The following is a 26814-nucleotide window of genomic DNA, read 5'->3' on the forward strand; positions in this document are numbered from 1 at the left end:
AGGATGGTATCATACATTGATGCTATATCAATAATAGCATGGCTGCCAGCAGGGAAAAAAAGATTTTAACCACTTTATCTCACATTAGACAGTCTTGTCAGGTGGAAACATAAGTCTGCAAAGTGCTCACTCTCATTCGCGGCCGGTCCTCTGCTCAAATAACCTAAACCATTCCTTTAAAACCTTAAGAACCTACACCTCGGCGCCTGTGTCTTATTTTTATATCTGTTGCTCCGTGCTCAGGCATATTTGCACAGGCATGATTTCGAAATCTGTTATTACACCAGGTGTTTAGGCCATCATATCACTTCCATCATATCTGGGCGCCATATCTGGGTTGAGAGGCAGAGACGAGTCGCTGCACATTAAAATGTAGACGTGGATCAGAATATTCAAGGTCAGACAGGAAGACGGTTTAACCAAAATAAAAGTTTAAGTGTGGTATAATGGGAGAGTATATATATACACATGTTCTTATATAAAGTACCTTAAAGGGATACTTGAGTACAAGTACAAGTATCTTACCAGAAAACGATTTTTTTTATATACATATAAAATTACTTAAGTAAAAGTCTTAAAAATATATTACAAGTACTGTACTTAAGTATCAAAATTAATATTCTGATATGAAATGTACTTAAGTTTGAGAAAACGTTTATGTTTTCTTATTTTTATGACAGGTTGTCTAATGCATTTGATAAACACTGTATACTACTATATAATACTGTGCAAAAATCCACAGGCCACCATTACTTTTTATTAGTTGCTTTATCAACGTTATAATGACCACACACTACATTTAATTCTTATGTATTGTAAAACATCTATGCCGTTTTAAAATGACATTTTTCAGGAAAAAAACAAAGAAGAAACTTCAGTTCTTCTTCTTCTTCTTATTCTTATTAGTATGCTGTTTGAGGAGTGACTTCTTTGTTTCCCTCTCACCTGTGTCAGTCTGCTGCTGTGTGGGGGCACTACTGCCCCCTGGTGGCGACATGACCAGCCACCGTAGAGCTTTGTCGCTGTTGACCACATTGACCGTTGGAAGAACTCACCAAAAATGGACAGAAAAACCAAAACAACCCGTCGCCCGTTGACTCCACGTCCATAAATACAATTTTTTTTTTTTTTTTACCGTTGGAGCGGATTTAGCGGGAACTTTTCAACGGTAAGTGAAGCCCGGTGTCTGTGACCTCACCTGCCCGCGTTAGTCACACCGTGTGCCGCAGACAGACAGACACACAGACAGAGCTGAGTTTAGTCAGACAAGATAATGTGACGTTCATGACATTTGAACGAACTTTCACACAGCTAACGAAGAGTTAGCTGTGCATACTGTGTGTGCTAACTGTCTGAAGAGATGCTAACTCACGCAGGTGTGCAGCTGTGAGCGCGCGCGCCTGTGTGTGTGTGTGTGTTGAAGTTTATCTCATTAGTTAAACTTAGTTTATTAGATGTATTTGTTTTAGCGACAGTGGACAAAATACATTAGAGCTATAGTGATTAATTATTACTAAATTAAAATCAACTATTTTGATTATCTATTAATCGGTTTGAATTTTTTAAAAATATTTAAAACAATCTCCCAGCTTCTTTGCTCCATTTGACAAAAAAATAATTAAAACTGAATCTTTATTTCCAGGTTTGGGAAACACTGATCAATATTTATGCATCGTCTATAGATGAATCCTTTATGAAAATAACTAGCTATTGTCCATCTGTTGTCCCTGAGCAGGTGCACTATACAATAAAGAGCACATATACACAGTATAAGTTGTAAGATAGCTACAATAATTACAAGTACAGGACAGGTATTAAGTGTCTAATTGATGCTGAGAAAAGCTTATTCCTGTCCTTCATGACCTTGAAAGATTAGGCTGTTTTTGCTGAAGTAGAAAAGGATGATAGATGACAGATCTTGAAGCTCTGCTCATTTTCTCAAAGCAGAGCTGCACTGTGAGACAGAATGATGCTCCACATCACTGTATACCCCAGGGATGCGCAAAAAGACACGGAAGTTGAGGCCATGATAAAAAAGTTAAACTGCATGGACAACAACAAATCAGACGTCTTTCGATCGTTGCGTGAGTCAGACAGTTGGATATGCTATCCATTTACAGCTCTGACTGATGCTTTATCAACATCTGAACATCTGGGGGCTTACAGACAGACACATTAAAAGTGTGTGGGAGTAGGGGTACATGATGGTTGGAGGTCAAATGTCTGAAGGCGTACGGGACTGTCAAAAGTTTGGGAATCACTGATCCACATCTCAGTGATGTATTTTTATGTATGTGTTGCCACGACTGCAATCAAATAAGCAAACGTGAATATATCTGATTGTGGAACACACAAAATCTTCTTCTTATATCTTCTAACATGATTTCTTTGTCCTGCTCTCATCCTCTGAAGTGGATGGGGAAATGTGGTGCTACCAAAAACCAGGGTTTGAGGCCCTCGTCCTCGCTGAGCTGCAGAGACAGCAACAGCGCAGCCAGTTCTGTGACACTGTGCTAAAAGCAGATGGTAAGTGTGCGCTTTTATTGTATGTGTTATGTAAATGTTGCTCACACTCGAGTTCTGTGTGCTTGTCTGACGTTCGTCCTCTCCTTCAGGTGTCTCAGTGCCTGCGCATAGTTGTGTTCTCTCAGCTATTAGTCCCCATGTGTCCACTGCTTTGTCTTCTACACCGGCGCCCCCTGCAGGACAGAGCCGTCTCCTGGAATTCCACGCTCTTGGTGCCTGCACCCTGCTCCGCATGGTCAGACTGCTGTACTCCGGAGAGATGGTAGGGGAGGGAGAGGAGGAGAAGCAAGAAGCTATTTCTGCTGCGGCCAATCTGGGCATCCACGGACTGGTGGAGGTCACAGAAAGAGACCCTAGAAGCAGAAATGATGGAGGAGGAAGCCATCGTGTGGAGGTGGGAGTTCAGACAGAACCTCTGATTGTGGAGAACGATGAGCGGAGGCAGAGCACACAAACAGAGCAGCTACAAGTTAACACGGCTCCATTTGCTCCCTCCGTGCCTTCCTTTGAAACCATTGACATGGCTGCTCTCCAGATGGACTCCCAACTTCATCACCCTAACATTCCATATATTCCCATATCCCTCGTCTACCCAGCAGAAAACCACGCCAGCCAACCTTCCTCTGCTCCTGCAGCGTTGATGCAAAACTCCGCAGCACATGGAGAAACATCTGTTGCTATGATATCACAGCCTTACACCAGCATCTCTCCATCTGCCCAGAACTTCTCCACCGTGTGTGACACGGATCCTAGGAGCTGGTGGGTTTCTCCTCAAACAGCAGACGGTGAAGAGTTTGAGCAGTTTCAAGACAACATCCCAGGTTTCATCAACTACTTCCTGAACCCAGTCAAAGAGGACGCCCCCTGCAGAGGGCGAGCAGGAAGGCCACGGCGGCAGAGAGCGAGAGGCGCCAGGAGAGCCGGGACAGGTGAGAGACGAGCGAGGAGACCACGAGCAGCAACAGGAGGGAGGGGGAGAGGAGGGTTCATGCAGACGGTGGATGTCCAGGACGTGGGGGTGAGCAAGCTGCAGAAGCATTTCTTGCATAGGTGGGGGAACAGAGCGTCCAGGACAGGTCAAGGTGGAGGAGCTGTCGGCAGGAAGTTAGACCTGAAATCGCGGAAAATTCTGAAGAAGTTTGAAAGCAGCCAGAAGAGAGGGAAGCGCGGCAAGATGTGCCAGTTCAGCGAAAGTGGAAGAGGACTGGCACATAACGGAGCAGGAGGAGGAAACAGGAAGAACGTGATGCAGCAGTATAAACAGGTGAGAGCTATCTTCTGTCCAAACGTGCTCTGACGTTCAGCGTTTTGTTTTAGAATTCGACTTTAGAGCTGCAAGACCAACTCACTGGTTTTTGAATAGACTAAATCATTATTACATAACCATTTTATTTAAAATATTTTCTATTGATACACTTTTCCCTCTCTGTTATAGGTCACTGCACCGGTTGCGGTTGAGGCCAAAACGACAGTCTTTCATTCCACACCCATGCAAATATACAACATTCCTCCAGCATCGTCCCTCCTCCACACCACCTACCTCCCTTCTCCGACCCCACTACCCCAAGTTGACCAGCCAGAGCAAATTGATCGTCTTTTGGAGGAAGTGATGATGGGACTTGACATTTTACCAAACAACAACATCGGTGCTCCTCAGCGTCCTCCTCCGCGTCCTCCTCCAACCAGAAGCAGCAGTTGTTCGTATGCCTCCCCCGGCATTAATATGTCTCGAAACAGACAACATGGCTCTGCCACTGGTCTCCCACATGTTGCTGTTGTAGCAAGAGGAGCTGGTGGTTCCACGTCGGCACAATGTGAGGCACCTGTTCTGCAGCAGCAGGGAGAGGGAGAGCTGAATGTGATGCTGGACCACTTCCTCCAGTCCTTTGAGCAACATGTGGACAACTGTCGCACCAGGGAAGCACAAGAGCTGGAGGATGAGAGCTCCACAGAGCCGAGCAGGACTTCCTCTGTCCAGAAAAAGTGTAGGAAAACCAAGGCTCAGACCAAAACCAGTCAATCTGCTCTCCAACAGAACACACTCTGCCCGGTCATCCACTCTCAAACATCTGTCCTGCAGCAGAGCAATCAAGTTACAGAAACAACATCAGTACACTCGGAGACCCTCGAGGCCTCGACTGTCAGCCTTGTTCCTGTCGAACATACTAAGAATCCTCCAGAGAAAGTCAAACGTGTTCAGAAGAGAAGAAAACGAAACGTCTATTTGTTCTCATTAGAGAGAAAAAGGACAAGGACTAAGAAGTCAACATCGACCAGCGTCTCAAAGACCAAGGAGCTCCACGACCTGGGAGACAAGCAGCTCCAGCAGATGCCCGTGGTGAGACTGGAGAGGAGGGGATTAATGTCAGCCACAGCCATGCTGCAGACACATGGTGGACAAAGTCTGGAAGTGAAGGTGAGAAAGCTTTTCTAACCACTTTCTACTAATGCTCCTGATCAACAAGGTAGCAGGCTTTAAATGCACAGTATGCCATTTCTGCGTGGGATCAGCCAAATAACAAATAGCCGATGAGGAGTTGACAGGACACAACACGCTGGTTAACCTGTAATACAGAATATTCTGTCCTCTTTCATTGAGAGTTTGCTGTAGGAATTATCGTTATCGTAGAAATTAGGGCAGTTTGATGGGATAAATATTTAATGCAAATGAGAAGAGAGGTGGTGGTGGTGGTGGTGTTGGTGTGAGATGAGGCGTCATATCAAGGCGCTGGTCATCTATGGAGCTTTAAGACACATCTGATAGCTGCTAGATGATAGATATATCTCATATGTCTTTGATTGTATATTTTTTTCAGACTCCTTCATCATCAGAAAAACATGGCAGCTCGTCTGAGAAGAATCAGCCAGCGCTGTGGTCCTCAAAGTCCTACCCGCTCAGGAGTCGCTACAGGGATGCACAAATCATGGCAAGTACTGATTTTTTTTTGTTTGCCTATTTTTACATATCAGAAATGTGTGTGCATTTAGCCGCTATGTTTTGTATTTGGTTGAGTGTTATGTAGAGGGCAGAGTCGTCCACAACTTGGTTTTGGTTGAGTAAAGTTTGAAGATGTTGTCCAGAACTGAAGAAGCCTCATGGATGAGAGGGGAAACATCTTCAAACTTAGCCTACAGCTAATGACCGAAGATACAATTGGAGTAGTTATCATGACATTTTTGACAGACAGTTGAGACTGGGTGTGACATTACTCATAAAAATCTGAACTTCATATTTTACAAGTCAGCTCTTTGTTGACATTTTGCAAACGGAGGTTCAGACATTTCCTGCAACCAGGTTATTATAGGATGATGATATCAGCTGTGAAATCACACTGGTAAACACTCACAAGACGTGTTTTATTGTCTATTTTTTTTTAAATGTGAACATCATTTACAAAATAAACATCATGTTGTGAGAAGTTGGACCCTTTTTTTCCTTGTTGACCATTCTTTTTTCAACCAGGGAATTCGCCCCCTAGTGGCTATTCCATATAGTCTCTACATACTCTATTATATACACTTTTTTTATGAGCGTGATTACATTTTTTTTTTAATTGATTGTAAAAATGTTTAATGGCCAAATACCTGTAAAACGAATAATAACCCCTCATGTAATGAAATTAAATTAACTTGTGTTACAGGATATTCTGCCCTTTCTTCACAAGCCACTTGAAATCACACGACCATGCTCAGCAGGTCACTCAGACTCCAGGAGAACCTGTCCCATGAAAAACGGACAACTTCTCACCTCCTGTGATGTTGAGAGCTCAACACCATCAACTCAGCCTCAGCCTGAAGTGACCTGTGACAAAAATGATCAAATATGTGAGGCTGATTTGACACAAGAAGAAGAGGGAGCTACAGCGAGGCGAACAAAGAGGAGTGCTGAGTTGAGCAACGGTGAAACTGAGGCCAAAAGGATTTTCAACAAGTTACCCTCTGACACGTGTGTTCACAGCTGCGACTCTGTTTCTGAACAAGACGCCACAGAAGCAGAGGAAGTGATCGACGTGGAAACTGTTTCCCTGACCAGCGCAGCGGGAAGTGTAAAAAGTGAAGAACAAGGTGAAAAGACGGTGAAGATACAAATCAATCTCAAAGAAACAGAGGGACGTTTGACAGGCGAAGAGATGGAGAGCAGCGGCGATGAGATCATCGTGGTGGACGGGGACACTGACAGAGAGACCGACCTGGAGGAACAGGCAGACACAAGCCGCTGCCAGAGCAGAATCATACCACACCCAGCAAAGGACGGCAGTGTGGGGTCAACGGGGAGCTGGGAAGACAAGGACATGGATGTTCCTCGTCCAGAACAGGTGATCCTCAGCTGGATGGAGACTTGAAAACGAGGACTGTGGTGCTTTCACGTTAGTAGAAATAGACTGAGATGTTGAGGTCATTTCTTGGAATATATTTGTTTAATTTAACTGTGAGTTGTTTTAGGAGCAGGTAAAAGAATAATTTCATCCCAAATGTTTACTGTTAATTACTATTGTTTTGTCTGCGTGACAATATTATGTGGGGCTTTTGTTTTGTTCCACAGATTTAGATTTAGGACAAGGAGTTGCTGTGAGTGACTGAGACGGATGAGGAAAACATTTGCACTATTGTGCATGGAAAAGCTAAACTGTTCAACCAAAGACCTCTTTGTAGATTTTATTGAAAGAGTTAACAGGGCTGTTGCTTCTGGGATTCAGTTATTTGTTACTGTTCAACAAATCTGTTCAGAGAAGTTTGTTTTAACTGTCAAGTGTTGAGAACAACACTTATTAACAGTTCAAATGGAGATTATTGTCCTTGTTTTATTGTCAATAATGTAGTAAAGGTTTCTCTTTTTTCCCCTTGTGTGGTTTCATTTTTTTCCCTATATGTTCACATGTTCTTCATTTAGTGTTATTTTTGTCTTTTCTCATGTGTGCATTCAGTTCTCTTGTCCACACTTCTTTCTCGATTTTTTACTGCCATTTTAGAATGACTTATGTCATCAAATTCACTTTCCAGGCATATTTTTAATTTCAGACACTCATGCATCATAGATTTGAGCAAAATTCATGACAATGTCTGCAAGTTCTGTCCCATAGTGAAAGCTTCATAAACTCGAACTGAACTTTCACCTTTCCAAACCCACAGGTGCTGTTTGATGTTTCTGCAAAGAGGAGAGACCAGAGGAGAAAAGTGGACATTGCACTTGATTCAGGTACTTATGCTTTCCTTTATGCACTCTCATACACCAATAATGTGAAGTGGAAATGAGTTTTATTAGATCATCATCTTGTGAATCATCTACACACAGCAGCAAAACACATCCGTGGCGGCTGCTCTGAAGAGAGCGACTGCAGGAGGACAACGGTCGTTCATCTGCCCTCTGTTTGCTTCCAGCCTGTGGAGGAAATGCTCTGCTCCATCGCACGTCTCAGGTGAGAGTGTAGAGTGTAGGTGTGAGTGTGTAGAAATGTTATGAACCAAGTAAAAAGACACAGTGAGTGTCGGTTATGTCAGCATGTTGTGAGAGTGTGTGTGTGTATCTGACTTAGGTTGGGGCGGATTCTGTGGCTCAAGTCGAGAGGAAGTAAAAGGGTGTAAGAGAGTGGGGGAAAGAGGGGAGAATTGTGGGTAAAAGGGAGATGCTGTCCCTGGGCCGTGGTCTCAGCGTGTCCTCCTCTTAGTGCTGGATGCGTCTCATGGACTGGATCTGAGGGGTCTGACAGTGAGAACCCCAGTTCCTCCAGTGCTGGTAGTCTCCACTGTGTCTCTCACACTCCATGATGTACTGCTGCCCCCTGTAGCCAGGATACTGGTAGCACACGAAGCTGTGGGGTGGAAGGAGAAGGCAGTGGTCTGTGAGTGGGATCTAGTTTAGTGTAGTTTGAGTCAAAGAGAGCAGCAAAAACATGTCGGAACCGAATCTACTGCAATTTCTTTCTTGTAAATGTCAAACGTTTTATTATATATCACAAAGGAATTCATATTAATCTAAATAATGGCCCTTAAAACCCCTGCCACTCAGTAGCACAGAAGCTAAGGTTGAATTAAGCTTTTACTATTTACACACCTTAATATTAGTAGTAGATAACTATCAGCTCTAGAGAAGAGATAGAAAATCCAAATGAACACAGAGAAACTTGTGATAACTCACGCGCCGCACTGCACGTGCATGGAGCCAACTTCAGGCATCATCCAGCCCATGGCCTGCAGAGATGGGTAGTCGTCGCAGATCTCCACGTTGCGGCCCATGAAGTTCTCCCTCTCAAAGATCATCATGCGGCTGCTCTGGTGAGACTGTACGAGAGACACAGAAATGTTTGTTTTGTTTTTTTGGTCGCATGATTCTCGATTTGTCACTTGAACACCCCCGGCGATGCACTCACAGCGCAGTAGATGGGACGCAGAGACATGAGGCGCTCCACGTGGTAGGAGATGGAACCGCTGTAAGCGTCCCAGTGAGGGTACTCTCCTCTCTCCAGGATGAACTGCTGGCCCTGGAAGTCGTGGTGCTCGAAACCAACCCAGCTTCAGAGAGAAAGACACAGAGAGAGGTCAGTGTAAACATACCATAATATGATTGGTTAAGCGTATAATCCCTTGAAAGTAAAAGTTGTTTTGGTTTTCGTAATTTTACAATAAGCCTTTTATATGTACTTAAGGGAAAGGCTTTGATTTGCAGAGGCCGCCATTTTGTGTCATTATGAAAGTATATTGGAAAGAGTTTGTGGCAGTTTCTCATTAGTTGTCACTTATTCCTGTGGATATTTAAGGACAACACTGATGTTTATGTGCAGCCTAAGTGTGCGAGACTCACGCTCCGCTCTCCACTCTGATGGAGCGGATGTTGTCCAGTCCACACTCCTGGATGTTGCAGCACTCGGAGGTGAACTCCTGACACTTGCCCTGGAAATGCTCCTGCTCAAACACAGTCACCTGAAGGCACAGAGCAGAGAGGGGGGTGGGGGGTTACACAGTGAGGTGCACATTTCTTTAACATGTGTGTAATCAAGCAGAGCACAAATTAATGCTGATGTGTTTACCTTGAAGAATGGAGCCATGCCCATTCCTGAGCTGACCAGTGGCTGCATCATTGGGGACCTGGTAGTTCTGTACATCTTTACTCCTGAGGAAGTGACAGAGAGGAAAATTCACAGCATCAGTAATATCAATCTTTTTTGTAAACTGCACAGTAATATAGACCTTTAAGAGGCAGAACGGCATCTTTTTTTAGATAAATACTGATAAAACATTTAACACTTATTTACAAAACCTCACATACATCGCAAAGTTTACAACTGTTTTCTTTTTTTTCTCCGCTCAAGGTCAGACTGCACAAACATGTAATAATTGTACCATAACAACTGTTCTTAACTGTATTTTTAGCCATGCTGCTCACAAAAACACAGATAAATTTAAATAGAAAACATTTTAAAAAAAAGAATTCTGTTAAATGTGTTGACCTGTAGATGAAATAGATGGTGGACAGGTGTTTACAGGTGTGTCAAACAGTGCTTGAGCATGAGTGTGTGTGTGAGTGTGTGTGTGTGTGTGGCTCCTGTAAGCAGAGTACACACTTCTTACCTACGGAAAGTCACAGTTTATTGGAAGAGCTCGGGACTGATTCGCACCTAACGCCTCTCTCGCGTGGACCTTTGACAGAACCTGGCGCCTCAGTTTTATACGGGCGCCCAGGGAGCGCGCCTGCAAGCGCGCGTCCGCGGCTCTGTCCGTACGGCAGTGAGCGACCAACGAGCCTCTTTGGAGCGACGGTGGAGCGCGTTCACGGTGCAGCCTGCGCGCGCGCGGACACACGGGCTCGCATTGACCCGCTGTTGTCCCGCAGCAGCAGCAGCAGCGGCTGCATCGACCAGCTCAGCAGATCTGCTGTGAGGGGAAACAAAGGCGCTCCGGCATGTTCCGACCACGGTCAGCAGTCCGCCACAGGCCCCGGCACAAAGGGCCCGGATCGGTGTGAAGAATGTGGAGATTATGGGGTGTTGGTGGATGTTTAGAGATGATGAGGGGAATGTGTGTTTTTTTTCAGAGTGTCACCAAACACTGCTGCTCTGTGGAGGAACATGGGGAGAGATGCTCAACACAAGAAGCACTTACACTTATTATACAGTTATTACTCTTACACTCTAATTAAGTTACTTTGTGAAGGACATTCTTAGACATAATGAATTCTCTAGCCCCTTAACCTCAGCCTCACATATACCTAACTCTAGCCCTAAAACCAGGTCGTAAAGTTTTGAGCACCTGCCAAAGTAATCACGAGATAGGTATGAATAAAAATTGGTCATCACAGCCGACTATAATATTTAGTTAAAACACTACATTGACACTGACTTAACTATAAACACCAAATCCCTAATCCTAACCTTAAAGCAACCACGATTCCTGATGTGTCCTGAAGAGGCAACAAATACCATGATATTGCATTGACTTGACATTCATTTCCTGGAGACTTACTCTGACCTTAGCCATAATTATTACCGACCTAATCCTAACTCTGACCTCAGCCTAACATAAAACATCTTCATCTTTAAAATGTAGTAGTTTACGTTATGGGGACAGGACTTGCTTTTTGTCCCCATAATGTGACTAAACAGCTTTAGGTCCCCACAACATCAGTAATACCTGGACACACATTCTTATGCAGACACTGCATTATTGACTTCTATTCGTTAGAACAGCCTAAACAAGGTGTTATCATTTACCTTAACTCTAATCGTATAAACTGCTCTTCACAAATGAGGTTCTGCCTCATTTGGACCAGGTTTTGGTCTCCATGAGGACTACTGACCCTGACAAAGTCAGTGTTTATGCGACCTCAGATTGAATGATTTTATTCTGATTTACTGAATATTAGTCTATGACAGTATCTCAAAACCTTTCTGTTAATCAAGAGCATACGGAGAGCTCAGACCTCCACCAAGGCTTAAACACTTTGTCACCTGCACGTTACACACCACCGTCACCTGGAGCCTTTACCTTTACCCTTCATCCACTGGATCCTGACGACTTTCATTTCCTGTCTTACATAAACATGTCAAGATGTTGCTGAGATATACACATCTGAACGTGTTAAATATGATTTACCATGCTGAATTTAACTTTGCTGCCAAACCTGTTAACTGGATATGATGCGGATGAATGTTAGTCTGATAGTAGATGGTCTTAATCCTGCATATTTATACCACATTGTGTTCCAATCTGATGAATTTTGACAGAGATATGATTTTTACAGTTTTGCTCATCATAAGAGAACTAGATCTCTTGAAAATGTGATACTATTGTGTGACATCATCTTGTCAAACGTTAATGTGAACATCACAAAACACTCAGACTGATCCTTCAAAAAGTGTAGACAGGAGGTTGATAACAGGAAAACAAACTCGATGATAAACCAGAGGTTTGAAGACACACATTCTCACAGTAATATTCCAGTAAATCATGTCACTTTATAGTCAAACCTGTCTAAAGTGGATTATTAAGGTCACAGAAGATTAGGCAGGGATCATAAACTTCTCAATATAGTTACATGTGCTACTTTTAAAACATAATTTCAGGGATTTAAAACTTGCTCTTCATTAGGTGTTACTAGCTGGACTTCAGTCTTTGCTCCAGCTTCGGTCCGTCCCCCTGTCCGTCCCCTCTGTCCGTCCCTCTCTGATGATGTCGGGTTTCTTTTGTCTCTCGCCTCTGACCTCAGCAGGTTTGTTTTCCCCCATAATCCCTCTCCTGTGGGCGCCAGCGTATAAAACGCAGGGGCTCAGTCCGAGATACTCACACTCACAGTGAAGCTCGCCTCAGGCATCGCACACACAAACCGGTAAGGTTCACACACACTCGCATAACCAGCTGCCTGACTCTACAGCTTTACATTTGTTTAATTCTTCTGCAGCAGTGTTACATTATTGTATCGCTCTCTCATTGTGTTTCTCTTGTCACACAGTAATCATGTCCAGCGATAAGTCCAAGACTTCCTCCCAGACCGACGGAAAGGCTGCCCAGAGCAAGAAGTCTGAGATGGGAATGATGGCCTACAAGGTGAGTGTCTCTCACATTCTGCTTCACACTAATATCAAAGTTTGTTGTTGCGCTGATGTGATCTCATGTGTGCTCCTCTGTCTCCTGCAGATGTACGTGTTCGACCAGGAGAACTTCCAGGGTCGCATGATCGAGATCAGCAACGAGTGCATGAATGTGTGCGAGATGGGCATGGACCGCGTGCGCTCCCTCCGCGTTGAGTGCGGACCGTAAGTATTAACTCATTATTTTTGACATTATTTCACATTTGATGCCTTCGTGGATGTTTTAAATAACCGTGTGTCTGCTGCAGCTTCGTGGGCTTCGAGCAGATGAACTTCTGTGGTGAGATGTACATCCTGGAGAAGGGAGAGTATCCTCGCTGGGACTCCTGGAGCAACTGCCAGAAGAACGACTACCTGCTGTCCTTCAGGCCCGTCAGGATGGTAATAAACACGACTTTCATCCATTTCTCTTCACTCTTACATTCACGATGTGTCTCTAAGGTCACGTTTCTCTCTTCCAGGACCCCGAGAAGCACAAGATCTGCCTGTACGAGGTCGGAGAGTTCAAGGGCCGCAAGATGGAGATCATGGACGATGATGTTCCCAGCATGTTCTCTTATGGCTTCACTGATAGAGTTGGCAGCATCATTGTCAGCTGTGGAACGTGAGTGTCTACAACACAGTGAGACATGATTCTGTGACAGAATAATAACTCTTAACACTTGACACTTCTCCTCCTCTTGTCTCAGCTGGGTGGGTTACCAGTTCCCTGGATACCGTGGCAGCCAGTACCTGCTGGAGAAGGGCGAATACAGGCACTTCAACGAGTACGGCGCCCGCTATCCTCAGTTCCAGTCCGTGAGGCGTATCCGTGACATGCAGTGGCACCAGCAGGGCTGCTACACCATGGCCAACAAGTGAAGCTCAGGGAAGGAGAGAAAGAGAAAGAGCAGTGGTGAGGGAGCGGGGCAGAGGAAGAAGGAGAGGCAGAGAGATGTCTGATGTACCTTAAATGGTCTGTGATGCAGTGAGGGGAGGGGGCGAGGATCCAGATCTGCTCCGGATCAGAGACAACACTGCAGTGGAAGCAGCAGCTGGACCAGAAGAACCACCAGACCATCCTCCATCCCTCTCTGTCTCCACTTTTCTCTTTCTCTGCTGTGGGCTGAGCTGTACATTCCCCCCTTTTTTTCCTCTATTATTTTGTTTTTTAGTTCCTAACTTAATTCTTCCTCATTGTCCTCTGAGACACCAACAAACAAATGCTGTTTTACATACATGATTCTTGGTGTGATGCACCATGGGAAATTGAGTCCCTCGAGCTCCCCACCTCGACTTCCTGCCCTCGTGCCTTGTACACACTCTCTCTGCTGTACAGAATCCTGGCCAAGTTTTCAATAAAAATGAACATTTTGATTTCAATCTTTGCTTTTGTTGTAATTTATTGCCAAGAAAATCAAAACGGGTGCATAAAAATGTCAATGATAAATACATTTATCACTAATATAATCACTCTACTGACGCTCATGTTTTGGATGCAATTTGGGCAACAACTGCAATTCCATGACTCAAAATTTATTTAGTGAAATGTGTTGATGGTTTTCTAGTTTTTAAGTGACTTCAGACCTGTGATGATCATGTGACATAACAGGTTTTATGCTGATTCTAAGTCTTTATGTTAATACTAAATTTCAAACAGGGTTACAGGCTTATTCACTGAGACACTGTGGATTAGGACACACATTTTGTGTGTAAATACTCACTAATTGTTCCATGGTTCCTAAACATTTTCCTGCCAATATCATATGTTCATTATGTTTTTAGTCGCTCCGTGTGTCTGCCTGTCTGTGTTTCCACACTTGCATTAACCAATATGACCAGCAGAGGCCGCCAGAGGCTTGTTGCGTGAATGGGGCGAAGTCTGCCATTTCTGATTGATTTAATGAAATGATATCCCTATAAATATTCATTTATTTTTCCTATTTCTGTTGCAGGAACTAATGATTAAAACATAAAGAACACATGAATAATGAGTGAAGGTTATAAACACAGAGCTTCATCCATCAATGATTGATTTATATGATTCAACTGATGCCGCTCTCTTCACAACAGGGTTTCACATTTAAAAGCATTTGCAGTATTTTTATACGTTAAAAATGAATGGTTTAAATGTCTGCTGATGTTTAATTCAGTTTGATGTGAAAACTATTTAATGGTAGATGAAGATGAGTGAATGAACAAGGCTAAGAGACCATTAGCCGTATACACTAGAGTCTCTAGCGTCTCTGTAAAGATGCAGTGTTACTTATACTCTAATTTAACAAAAGTACAATATTCATTTTCACACATTCACTCGACTTTTGTACATTTCTTTAATAATAGAAAAAAGCTTTACAGTTTTACAAACAAGATGTTTTACTCTTAATAATAATTCTATTTATAAAAATACATCTGATAAACACACAAAACTCATAAATGTTGTCTACGAAGTTTCTGATATGTTTCACAGCTTCTATAATACTTTATATTTGTCTTGCACCTTTATTATTTATTCTATTTTCTACTATTTTATATAAAAAATATAACTTTAGACGCATGCTCTCTTCTTCAGAGCAGTTGAAGAACCTTCACGTGTCCGTGTGACGTCAGCGGGACATCATTCGCACAAACTCTGAAAACACAAGAGAGAGAGAGAGAGAGGAGTGAGAGGGACGACAAAGATGAGAATGAAAGGATCTCAGAAAAGCAAAGAGAATTCCTTAATACCCTCAAAGTCCACCAGACCGTCCCCGTTGAGGTCGACGTCTCGGAGGATCTCGTTGATCTCCCTGTTGGTCACCTGCTCTCCCATCAGCTTCTTCATGGCCTCACGCAGCTCGGTCAAACTGATCTGACCGTCTCCGTTGGAGTCAAACTGAACACAGAGAGGTCGGGTCGTTGTTTTTACACCGTCTCAGGGATCGTGTTTGACTCCAGAAAAACGTGTGTGTGTACAGTAGATCCTGACCTCTTTGAAGGCATCACGTAGTTCTTTGACTCCAATCATGTCAGCTGTCTCTTCCAGCATCTTGGGTCCCATCAGCTCCACAAAGTCTTCAAAATCTATTTTACCTGCACCTACAGGTCACACAAGGAGCGTCGGGTTAGTCACATTTACATACGCTCAGCAGCCACTTTATTAGGTACACTCGACACTTGGTAAAGTGGCAGGAGTTGCTCCCAGTGTGGTCCTCTGCTGCTGTAGGCCATGTTTGACGTTTTTGTATATTCAGAGATGGTCTTCTGCAAACCTTTGTGGTGACTTGAATTGCTGTTGTCTTTCTATCATTTCAAACCAGAGAGAAGTGTCGCTCACTGGACATTTCGGGGTCTTTTTCAGACCACCTACAGATAGTTGTGTGTTTGAATCCCAGTAGATCAGCAGTTTCTGAGATACTCTAAGAACTACACCATGTTGTGTCACTTTGCTGCTGTGTTTTTTACTTATGAACTTAAAATACAGTATGTGGTATTCCCAGAGACAGTTGTACCTCATAAAGTGGCAGATTATAGCAGTAAAAAAAAACACAAGATACTGCAAGATACAAACAAGTAATATTAACCAGTTTACAAAATAAATTCCATATATTTTTTGCAACTAATGTTATTCTATTCTATTCTATTCTATTCTATTCTATTCTATTCTTGCTCTGGTTGTGGTTGTGCTTCTGGTTTCTTCCGCTCTGTTTCAGCTATTGTTTTGGAGCGACTGTTCCTCGCTCACCGATCTGCTGACTCAGCTCGATGAGCTCCATCTCTGTGGGCATGTAGCCCATGGTCCTCATGCACTCGCCCAGGTCTCTGACATAGATGTATCCTTTTTTATTCTTATCGAACTCCACAAATGCCTCACGGAGCTCTGAAAAAAACAAACAAAAACACGATACACGTGAGTCAGCAGATCTCACTGAGAGTCTCCATGAAGCAGAGCCACACACTGTGTGTGCTGTGTAGATGAATCATCTCACCATCAATCTCCTCTGGTCTCAGCTCTCTGTCCTGTTAGAGGAAGAAGTTTCACACATTAGCTTTTCACTGGACAGAAAACCCACCAGAAATAATGAATAATGAGCGGGAGATGTTTGTTATTACACCTGTGAGTGTGGACTATTCACAGCGTATGTTTTTCCACTGACAACGTGTGATTAGTGATGCTCTTGCTTGCTGTTGCTATGGTTACGTCACACTTCTCACTCATTCAGTCACGTGACGTTGTTTGGAAGATACGCAATGTAGCAACATGAGTTGTGACCAACTCTAACTAAAATAGCGTCTGTATATTTACATTTGAATACTAAATAGGGATATTTAAATTCAAATGAACAAGGTGCAATTGTCACTTTAACATTTTCATGTGTTTGTTGGTGTTCATTCATGTGCAATATCGCTTTTCTAAAACAAATAAATACATAAGAAAATAGCTTTAAAATTTACCACATTACAGTCAGGGATAATAATAAAGGGAATAATAAATCTGCAATGGATTAAATTGCATTCCACAATATATATGTTTGACAATTCACATGAAACACCACGTGGTAACCAGATTATTTGTGGGTGGTTGCCAGGCAGAAAACATGCAGAGATTAGGAGATGTGGGAGATTTCGGTAAAGATAACCTCGGAACACATGTGTCCCGTGTTCAGACGCACATTTCCTCTACGTGTCACAGATGCACACAACGCTGCACGCAATCCTGCTCCCACACACGCGCTCGTGAATCTGCCCACAGTTAGGATAAGAGTTTTAGAGAGAGAGAGAGAGAGAGAGAGAGGAAATACAGGGCAAATCCTCTGAGATCAGTCCATTTACTTTGGTTACTCTGACAAAATCCTTTTGTCAAATTAAACAGACGGCCTCTTAACAAGTGTGACTTTACAACATCATAATAATCTATTCCCAGTAAAAGACATGACATGCAAACATGCAGGCACTTAATGGACGACATCAGTTTTATTGACTAAATGTTCTACTGATGAAGACCAGAAACTAGTGACTGAGACAATTAACTCCTCAAGAAAAAGACTTGAGGAGTTCGAACTGTTTTCAGGTTAGCTTCAGAAGGAAACCACAAGACTACTTCTAGTCCTTTATATCCAGTGCCAACGTTGTTACCGAGGAAGTCTGCAGCAAACCAACATGTCAACTGTGTGAACCAGATTTCCAGGCTCAGCGTTTGTCCTCCACATCACCTTGACTTCATCTCATCAGGGTCACTCAATAGTTTTCCATCGGAGCTGAACGATCAACCAGGAGATTTGATCGTGTGACCCAGGCTGGGGGGGGGTGAGGGGGGGAGGTTGGGGGGGATGATGATGAGAGGATGAAAATGAATGGGGAAAAAAAGTTGCACAACGTTTAAGTGTGCACACTTTTTCCTTTTTTTGTTGTTACATACGAGTGTCTGATAAAAGCCCTGTTTAAGGAAGATGCAGGCCGGGCCCACAATGTTGTGCAGCATGTTGCAGTTCTTCACCAGAGCACCAAAAGATTCCTTGTACGGCGGCTTATCCTCCACGTCCTCATCCTCCTCCTCCTCCTGCTCTGGCTCTGGACTCTGCTGGCCCACTGTGCCCACCTTACCCCGAAGACGCCCCTCCATTCCCCCCTTTAGAGACAGACCAAAGTGTTAACCCAGCAACTCACTGCCTCTACAGCTAATGCCTTCACCTAAAATACAAATCCTTTTAAGGACCCTTTGATTTCTAGTCATGCAAACATTAGATTGAATGTGCAGCGGGAGGCCGCGTTACATAAGCTGCTTATTATTTGAGGGCAATCCACTCTCATCATATATTATCCTCACTGTGAGGAAGCGTCTTGATCTCAGCGTTGATCGCTGTCCATGCAGCTGCAGCTGTAGCGCTCACTCAGGTAATTCTGCTCTGGACTAATAACATAATACTATTACAGGAAGAACTTACTCTGAGGCACCTGCCATTGAAGGAGGCTCAAAAGCAAGATATCGAATTGATTAAACTAACAGTCAAAGTATGAAATAAGACTAAAAAATGTTGGATATTTAGTCTAACAAAGCAGAGATGAAGCGCTCTTACCTTCTGTTTATCTTTCATAGATGGTTTGGTGCAGTTGCCCATCACCAAACCTCAACAACTGCCTCTCCTCTTCCCTCCCTCTCTCACTTTCATACACTTTTTCCTCTTCTTATTTGTCTTTTTTCTTCTTCTTCTTCCACTTGTTCCCATCTGCTTTGCTCTCAGACGCCCAGCTCAGGAGTCAGAAGTGAACATCTCTGAGGTTCTCCTTGCCTGAATCTTCTCATCCCATCTGCTGACACCACACACAGACATGAAAAGCAGCTCTAACCCATGCTCGAGCAGTTCAGGAGAAGAAAGACTGCGTCCATCTCTGCAGACCGAGTCCAAACGTCCACTGTCAGCAGCAGAAATGGAACAAAGAAACTCCTTTGATTCGTGCCTTTGCTGCGTGGAACACCACTTCCACTGGTCTCCTCACGCTCATCATCATCATCATCACTTTTTAATCCCAGCTTTCCTCTCACTCGCTCTCGCCCCTCCCTCTGCGTCTCATTTGCATGTCCCAACAGCGTTCAAATGACTTCATCTACAGTATGAGGAGTTTCAGTGCTGTGGGCCTAATCCCGACTGTTTTAGATTAAAGGGTTGATGAAAAGGAAAGAAAAGAGAGGAGATGTAAAAAGGAGAAACTAAATCTGACCTCACGTTGAGGTCCAAAACCACAGAAACTACAACTCCATGAACTTCACAGTTTGTACATGAAGTATATGGTCTCAGTACTTTGGGGTCATATATTTGAGTAGAGTTATACACAGTACACAGTTATATTGGTGGTATGTTGTGATGTAGTTGTACATTTACAGTAATAATAGTGGAAATATAGTTGTTAGTGATGGCACTATTGAAGCTAGGACAAAATCCAGTAGTTATTAATGTAAATATCTGTGTGTAATGAGGAGAAATATTACACAAAATAACCAAAGTATGTCCCCTAGAAATGTTTTTATGGCAATGAAGGTGTCACCATGACAAAACCCTGAAGCATCATCATCATCTCAGTTTTAGCATGATTCTGATTATTCTAAGCTGTAAATTATCTATTAAAATGTCAAATCCACCATAGTGACATAAAGATAATCTACCAGTGCTCCAACCCTACCATTACTGATTATTCCAAACCTCGTCAAATTTAAAATATTTGCGAGAGAAAGTTGGCAGGGAATTAGTTTAAAGTCATAATTTTATGTCACTACATTTTTTCTATCTCAGGACACAAAATGCATTAGTGTATTTTTTAACAAATAAAATGTGTTTTATTTCATAAATCACATATAATTCACCTGTATATTTAATTATGCAAGAAATGAAATCCTCAACATCCACAAACGCCTCAAATGTGTTCAGAGTGAGCCTTCTTCCCAAACATTACAGGATCTTTGATGAGGAGGTGTGGCCAACACCTGTCACGTGATTAGCTGATTGCCTCGCGCTCAATCATACTGGGCTCAGTGCTTTTGTTTGACGATGAAGACGAAGACGACAAATGAAGAGTGACGCAGACCTCTGCGGTAAGCAGCCATTAGTTTTCTGCCGTTATGACGTCATAGTGTTGGTGCTGGGAGATCATTTTCAATATTCGATATCGATAATTATCACAATAAAATGTCAGATAATTAAAAATTAAGTTTTGCTAACAAATAAGCTAGCTAAATACTGTTAGCACTTATTGTCCAGCTTTACTACTTCAATTATGAAGTTATGACGTCGGAGTTTGGTAAATTATGTCATGTTATGATGTCATAGTACGACATAATGTGGCATATTTTTGTGTGTTTGTATTTTATGGAGTCAGTTATTAGTAGTTTGTCTTTGTGGATTTGAACAACAGACCGAATTGTTGAAGCTCCGGTACTGGCTCAGTGCCGGATATTAGCAATTCACGAATTAGCAATCATGATATTAGCAATTCGTCTTTCAGCTGGTTTTGTTAAAACTGCTTAGCATTTTACAGGCCTTGTTAAACTCAAGAAAATACTAAAATAAGCTGAAAACACTGATAGAAATTTTCATCTGGAGAACAAAATTCTCGTCACATGACGTTTAAAACAAATGTAATGAGAACTCAATTTTCTTAATTTTGGAATCCACTTTTCAACATATAAGTGCATGGAGGTCAAACACACAAGTCTGAATCAGTTTCTGATTCATTTAAAGTTTTGTAAATATGCATTTTTTTTGTCCTCTGAGCCAGGATTTTAAGTATTTTCCACAGTAAATGATTGGTAGTCCACGATCTTCTAAAGAAAGCTCCACAAATGAGCTGTGATGCTTCGGTGGAGCACCGTGAGACCCAGAGCACCAGGTCATGTTCAGGTCAAGTTCAATTCACGCTGAATTCACATATGCCACAGGAAGATTGGCCTCATCTAAAATACTGACGACGTTAAACATCACAAGTTGAGGTTATATGAGAGTAGAGTAGTGTAAGTCTTCTGCTGAGCTCAGTCAAAGCATCTGTCAGCAAATCCCTCCAAAAGAAGATCTGGCATTTTGCTTTCTAAAGTACACTAGTATGGAGAGCACAGCTTGTGTGTGTGTGTGTGTGTGCTCTCTCTAAAGGAGACACAAGAGATATCAGGCAAGATGGAGGCAGATGATCCACTGCAACGACCCCTAAAGGGAGAGGCCGAAAAAACAGGGGTGGGTTAAATGATCTATTTGGTGAAATATCTATGTCCTTTATTCGTGCAATGGGATAAGGGTTATGCCAGAGCAAATATCGATATCTTAATTAACAAATGAGGGTGCTCTAAAGTAAACAGTCGCTGCCAGTTTCACTTGCCTGGCGTAGCTCAGATATCGTCATGTATCGCTATATGATTGTCTTGCAATATATTGATTATCGCAGAATCGTGATATTATCGGTATCATGGACTATGTATCATGTATTGTAGCGTATTGTATCCTGTGATTCACACCCCTCTATCGTTGTTCACAGTAATGTAGCAACACGTATCATTTATTTAGAGACATGTTTGTTTCCACCTGACACGGAAATGCCACCTTCACTATCTTTTATCAGTGATGTTCGGTGCAGATACAGGTTGTTTCTTGTGATCTGTCTTTACCTTTTGCCCTGAAACAAAAACAAGGAGTGGTGTCACTGGATTGTTCAGGGCCTTTTAAAATAAGTTTTTTTTTACTATTTTAATTACATATTTGATGTGAGTTAAATGTGGATTTAGATGATGATGTCAAAGAGTGTTGTGTGTTGCACTAAGCAGCAAAGACCACCAGAGGCCACTTTAGGACAAGTTTACCAGACAAACTGGGTTTAATGAAGACCTGAAACAGTCTTGATACAAACGCTGTTTTTAGCAGAACCTTTGTACGCACTGAGTGTGAATTTGCACAAGTAAAACTCCAAGTAAAAGAGTCAAATGATTATCCCAAGAATAACAAACCCAGTGTAATTTTCTAAAGTTTGAAAGCAAGTACTTCGCATAGTACTTTACATAGCAAAGCAGTTTGGTTGTGTATTGCACTGTGGTGTGCCCAATAAAGAGACCACCAGTATATTTCCGCTCCACATCTTTGCCAGCAAAGACCATAAATCTAGAAACTTCTCAGTCCGTCATCAATCACAAACCACTTTATCAGCTATTATCTAAGCTCTTATGTAACAACTAAGTGTCTTTGTCCGCTCCACAACGTTTATGTTTTCATCCAATCTGACACTGGCGACTGCATGAATAAACAATAATACAACCAATACCATCAGAGTGATCCATTACCAAGTTCACTGTCTCTGTCTTTCTGATGGTTTCAATTAATTAGGCAAATGTCACGCACACACATATACACACACACACATGCACACAAATAAGCTTGTGTTACTGGTTTTAGTTACCCCCAAATTAATTGTCTCAGGTATCAGTGTTGAATAACAGTCACACTGGCAGCAGGAGTTTAATGTTCTCACACACACAGTGAGTGTGTTTGTGTGTGTTTGAGTGTGTGAGTGACGGTGCAGTAATATGATTCTGTCATTTGCTATGTGCTGTACAGCAGCGGGTGTTCAGTGACAAGAGTTGTCAGTCAGAGGAAGATTAGAAGAGGAAAGATAGATGGAGTGTGGAAGGAAGGAGGGAGACAATATTAGTTCTTTTATTATACTTTTTTAGGTAGAAATACATCAGATTTTTTAAGACGATCACAGTATGTTTTAATGGTGGCATCTGATGTCTTTCAGCTCAGTTTAGTCTGTGTATAGACTGAGATTCTCCACATTTTCACTCTGTCTGCCCACTTTATTAGGTACACCAATTAAGTGGTTAATGCATGTCTCTATTGAGCCAATCAGAAGCATCGATAGATGATGAAAGAAATAGAGAAAGATTATACAATATTTCTTTTGCGTACAACCCCTAAAATCTAGAAAAATATGAGCCAAAATGCAAATATAGAAGAATAGAACATAGAAATGTAGAAGAAATATGAAGAAGGTATAAACGGCTATTAAAAGACTGAAGTTAAATATTTGATTCAACTGTAAATGTACCAATATGGAACAATAACATGCACATAGTACATGACAACAAGTTGATCTATCTAGAAACGTATAATGATGGTGATTTAAGTGGTGATTGATGCCAGAAAGTGATGATCGACTGGATTTTTCACACACATTCATCTCTTTGGTTTACAGAGAATGGTAAAAAAAAAGAGAAAACATCCAGAGAGCTGCAGTTCTCTCATCCTGATAGATGATGAATGATAGAAAGGCAACAGTAGATCATCTCTAAACACACATAAATCAGACCACATGAGATGCTTCTCCTTCTCCTGCCACCGTGTGTCCTTTGTACCTATATAAATACCTAATAAAACAGCATTTTATTATACATCTATGCGTTAGCCACGAGCGTCATGATGCTATGCGTGCAGCGCTTGTCAAAGGGAGACCCTGCGGGATGTCAATGCTCTTGACTCAGCTCACTCTCCCACCCATTCAGCTGTCCTCTCTTATATTTGGCTCACATGCATCATCATTGACATCACACATATTTTGTCTATATATAAATATTGATCTCCCTGTATCTAACTTGTGCAGCCTCTCTCATCATCATCGCTGCCGTCAGAGTTTATAATATGATCAGGTGGATGTGACTCAAAAAACAACAACATCCACAGTGGCTCATCAGAAGGAGGTGCATGAGGTTATGACCTGTGTATAACCTCTTTCATACACACACAGCATGACAGATGATGGTGCATCCTACCGTGCCACACCGTGTGCCGCTGCTTACTGATGTTAATGATGGGATGAGATTCGATACAGCGCTGATACGATGGCTGTACAGATAGGGTGTTGAGCAGATCCCTGGCCGACTATGGGTGTATCTGTTACGGATTACACTTAATGTTTCCAAAAGTTAAGGAGCTTAAATCTGCACAATCACACGCTCTCTATCCACATCCTTAGCATTAGCTCTGGTGCCGTGCACGTCCTGATGTTTTTCTCGAAGAAGTTGTCAGTTTGAGGTAAAAATGGTGAATGTTTGTCTTGTCAATTTAGCTTCACGTCTTTCTTTATAGACGTGAGTTGAGATGGTGGTTATCAAATGTCAGGGTAGGATTGATGAGTACAGTGGAGCACAGCCAGGCTTTAAATTTGATCTGGAGGCTTAGAGTTTCAGTCGAGACACACACGCACGCACGCATGCACACACACAGCTTTTTTGTGCACCTGTTCATTAGGAAAATACACTTTATGTAAAAATAATCTAACTCTTTCACTTGCTTTTAATGAAGCTAACACCAAAACAAGATTATGCTGGGCTTAAGTTCCGTTCAGTCACACAGACATGACATGTTTGGACCACTGGTCTTCATCAGAACGTGGTCATGTCATGTGACGTTCTGACCACAGGAAGTGGTCGAAACAACCAAAATACCTTATTATGTCTGTCTGACTAACTCTGTTTTTAGTAGCATTCTATGGGAATATGAGCCTACTTCCCACTTGATTTGAGTAAATATTGTAATATTTTAATGCTCTCAGTCATAGTTTCAGGTCTTCTTCAAAATAACGCGGTGTCAGGTTTGTAATTTCTGTTTCCATTTAGAGGAAAATAGACAATAATGCACAGCACATGTGAGTGTGGTGCCTGGTTGCAGGCGATGGCTTCACAGGTTACGCAACCGTCCATTTGCAAGTTCAGGTTCCTGTGGGTTGAATTACATTCGTCTGGACATTTTAACAAAAAACAATCCCTTACCTTAACCATAACCAGTTAATACATTACCATAACCAAAAGTCATATCTTAACCCTTATCAGAGTTTAAGCCGGAAAAGGTTGCAAAGACGTAATAAAGAAAATGCCTTAACCTCCCCCAAAAAATGCCTTAACCCCCCCAAAAGGGGTGATGGAGCACCAGGATGAGCCAAAATGTCTTCTCTTTCCCAAAATATCCCGCTAACCCTATATTGTTCATAAGATTTTTGGTCCTCACAACGATGTCCAAGAACACACGCAGTGGTTATAGAGCTATATATAGAGATACAGGTGTTTCTTACCTGGCCAAACACAGAGTCCACTATGGGCAGGAGGTCGATGGGCTCTGCCTCCTCCTCTTTCTCCTCTCTCCTCTGTCGTCCCTCCATCATCTGCTCCAGCTTCTCCTCCAGGTCCTCTCTGTCCTCGAGCTCCTCTCTCCTCTCCTGCGGCTCGGTCATGGCCATTATTTTGGCGATGCGACTGGACTGATGCCGAGAGGGCTGAGGAGTAGCAGTGTTTCCGTTCTTCCCTCCCTGCTTGTTGGCTTGCTTCCTCTGCTTCTCCATTTTCTTCTTGATGGCGGCTTGCACCTGAGGGAGTGTGTGTGTGTGTGTGTGAGACGGTGGATAGTGTTCAATCTCGTATATCAACATCAATCAATGTTTGATGCACAGTGTGGTGTTGAGAAGATCAGATGTATTCAATTAAAGGGTGGATTTATTTTGGCATTTTCAAACTAACATTTGTGCAGTTTTATCATTTTTATATGAGACTAAATTATAGGTTTAAACATCTCTAACACCACAGTTTTGAACAGAGTTTAGTGGAACAAACATTTACTCATGTTAAAGGTAATTTCGTTTATCTTTTATTAAAATACACACATGAAACATAGGACATTGATATATATTAATACTTTGCGCACATACACACAATTATGTAAATCCTGTCTCTATATTAACATATGAAGACACACACACACACACACACACACACACACACACCTGTTTTGCGCTCCTCTCTGGTGCAGAGTTCATCATCTGACTCCCGCCTCCTGCGGCGGACGGCTCTCGAATGAGCATGAACATCTCGGCGTCACAGTCGCGTACACAAGCTCTCTCTCACTCCCCCTCCCTCACCCTCTCTTCCCGCGGCTCTCCTCTCCTCAGCAGTCGCTGTGCCTTTTTCTTTTATGCACTTAAATTCTATGGATGTTGTTAGATTTTGTCAGTTCCTCTCAAAATGTTGCTTCAAATGTCTCTTCTTCTTCTGTTGTAGTTGTTGACTTTTCTTTGTTCCAGGTGAAAAGAGAGAGAGAGAAAAAAGAAAATAAAAGTCAATTCATGAATTAATTAACTTCTGGCCAAAATGGTTGAAAGGTTTTTCTAGTTCTTCCTTGCTCCGTTGTGTCCTGACAGGAGGTTTTCCCCCCTCGGTGCTGCGTCGTCGCTCACGTCCTTATCTCTCTCCGGGGCCGAGTGCAGGTGATGTGGTTTTTAACATCGGCTGTCGTCTTGGCTCTGGGATTGAGTTCCCGCACCTCTGCCCTCGCTCGCTATCACTTGGTCCTTTACGTGACACTCTATACCTGCTGATCTTTACCTCGCTCGCGTTATCTACCTGTAACACATCGACCTCTCCCTCTCCTTCTCTTCCTCCCCCCTTTCCACCGATTTCCCTTCATCACAGATGAGCACTCCTCCTGTTGCCTTTTTTAACCACCTTTTCTTATCATCCGGTCTATTTCATCATCCACACCAAAATGTTTAAAACCCATCGCCTCTTTCTTGAACTCAGTGCTTCCTCTTCTTATCCCTCTCTCAGTAGATCAGTCCTCTGTCCTCTGCCTTGTTATAGTCCAAGCCTTTGTTCTCAGACAAATTGGATTTCTTTCATATGTGCCCACATGTCAGGTTTTTGTTCAGCGACACAAGAGGGATACAACAA

General features: G+C 42.6%; 3 protein-coding genes across 4 annotated transcripts; 1 reads left to right on the forward strand and 2 right to left on the reverse strand.

The window, feature by feature from the left end:
- Positions 1-8188: 8188 nt before the first annotated feature.
- On the reverse strand, positions 8189-9626 carry cryba1l1 (crystallin, beta A1, like 1; the record flags this gene model as incomplete). Its single annotated transcript, XM_083890923.1, has 5 exons — positions 8189-8336; positions 8663-8805; positions 8895-9036; positions 9326-9444; positions 9552-9626. The coding sequence occupies 5 exons, from the start codon at positions 9624-9626 to the stop codon at positions 8189-8191; spliced, it is 627 nt and encodes a 208-aa protein (XP_083747049.1).
- A 2848-nt stretch (positions 9627-12474) lies between these two features.
- crybb1l1 (crystallin, beta B1, like 1) lies at positions 12475-13469 on the forward strand (the record flags this gene model as incomplete). The annotated part of the gene is made up of 5 exons (XM_083890653.1): positions 12475-12564; positions 12655-12773; positions 12857-12989; positions 13070-13212; positions 13298-13469. The coding sequence occupies 5 exons, from the start codon at positions 12475-12477 to the stop codon at positions 13467-13469; spliced, it is 657 nt and encodes a 218-aa protein (XP_083746779.1).
- Positions 13470-15105: 1636 nt separating this feature from the next.
- cabp2b (calcium binding protein 2b) lies at positions 15106-25955 on the reverse strand (the record flags this gene model as incomplete). Of its 2 annotated transcripts, XM_083891205.1 has the most annotated exons (7): positions 15106-15219; positions 15315-15462; positions 15556-15665; positions 16312-16446; positions 16556-16586; positions 25167-25457; positions 25872-25955. In XM_083891205.1, 7 exons carry the CDS (start codon positions 25953-25955, stop codon positions 15194-15196), a joined length of 825 nt encoding a protein of 274 aa, XP_083747331.1. In that variant the 3' UTR covers positions 15106-15193. The 2 variants fall into 2 exon arrangements, with proteins under 2 accessions (XP_083747331.1, XP_083747332.1); XM_083891206.1 differs by lacking the exons at positions 25167-25457; positions 25872-25955 and adding an exon at positions 18644-18685.
- Between the last annotated feature and the right edge of the window lie 859 nt (positions 25956-26814).

This window comes from Microchirus variegatus (assembly GCF_963457635.1).
Source record: "Microchirus variegatus genome assembly, chromosome: 6".
Taxonomy (NCBI): domain Eukaryota; kingdom Metazoa; phylum Chordata; class Actinopteri; order Pleuronectiformes; family Soleidae; genus Microchirus; species Microchirus variegatus.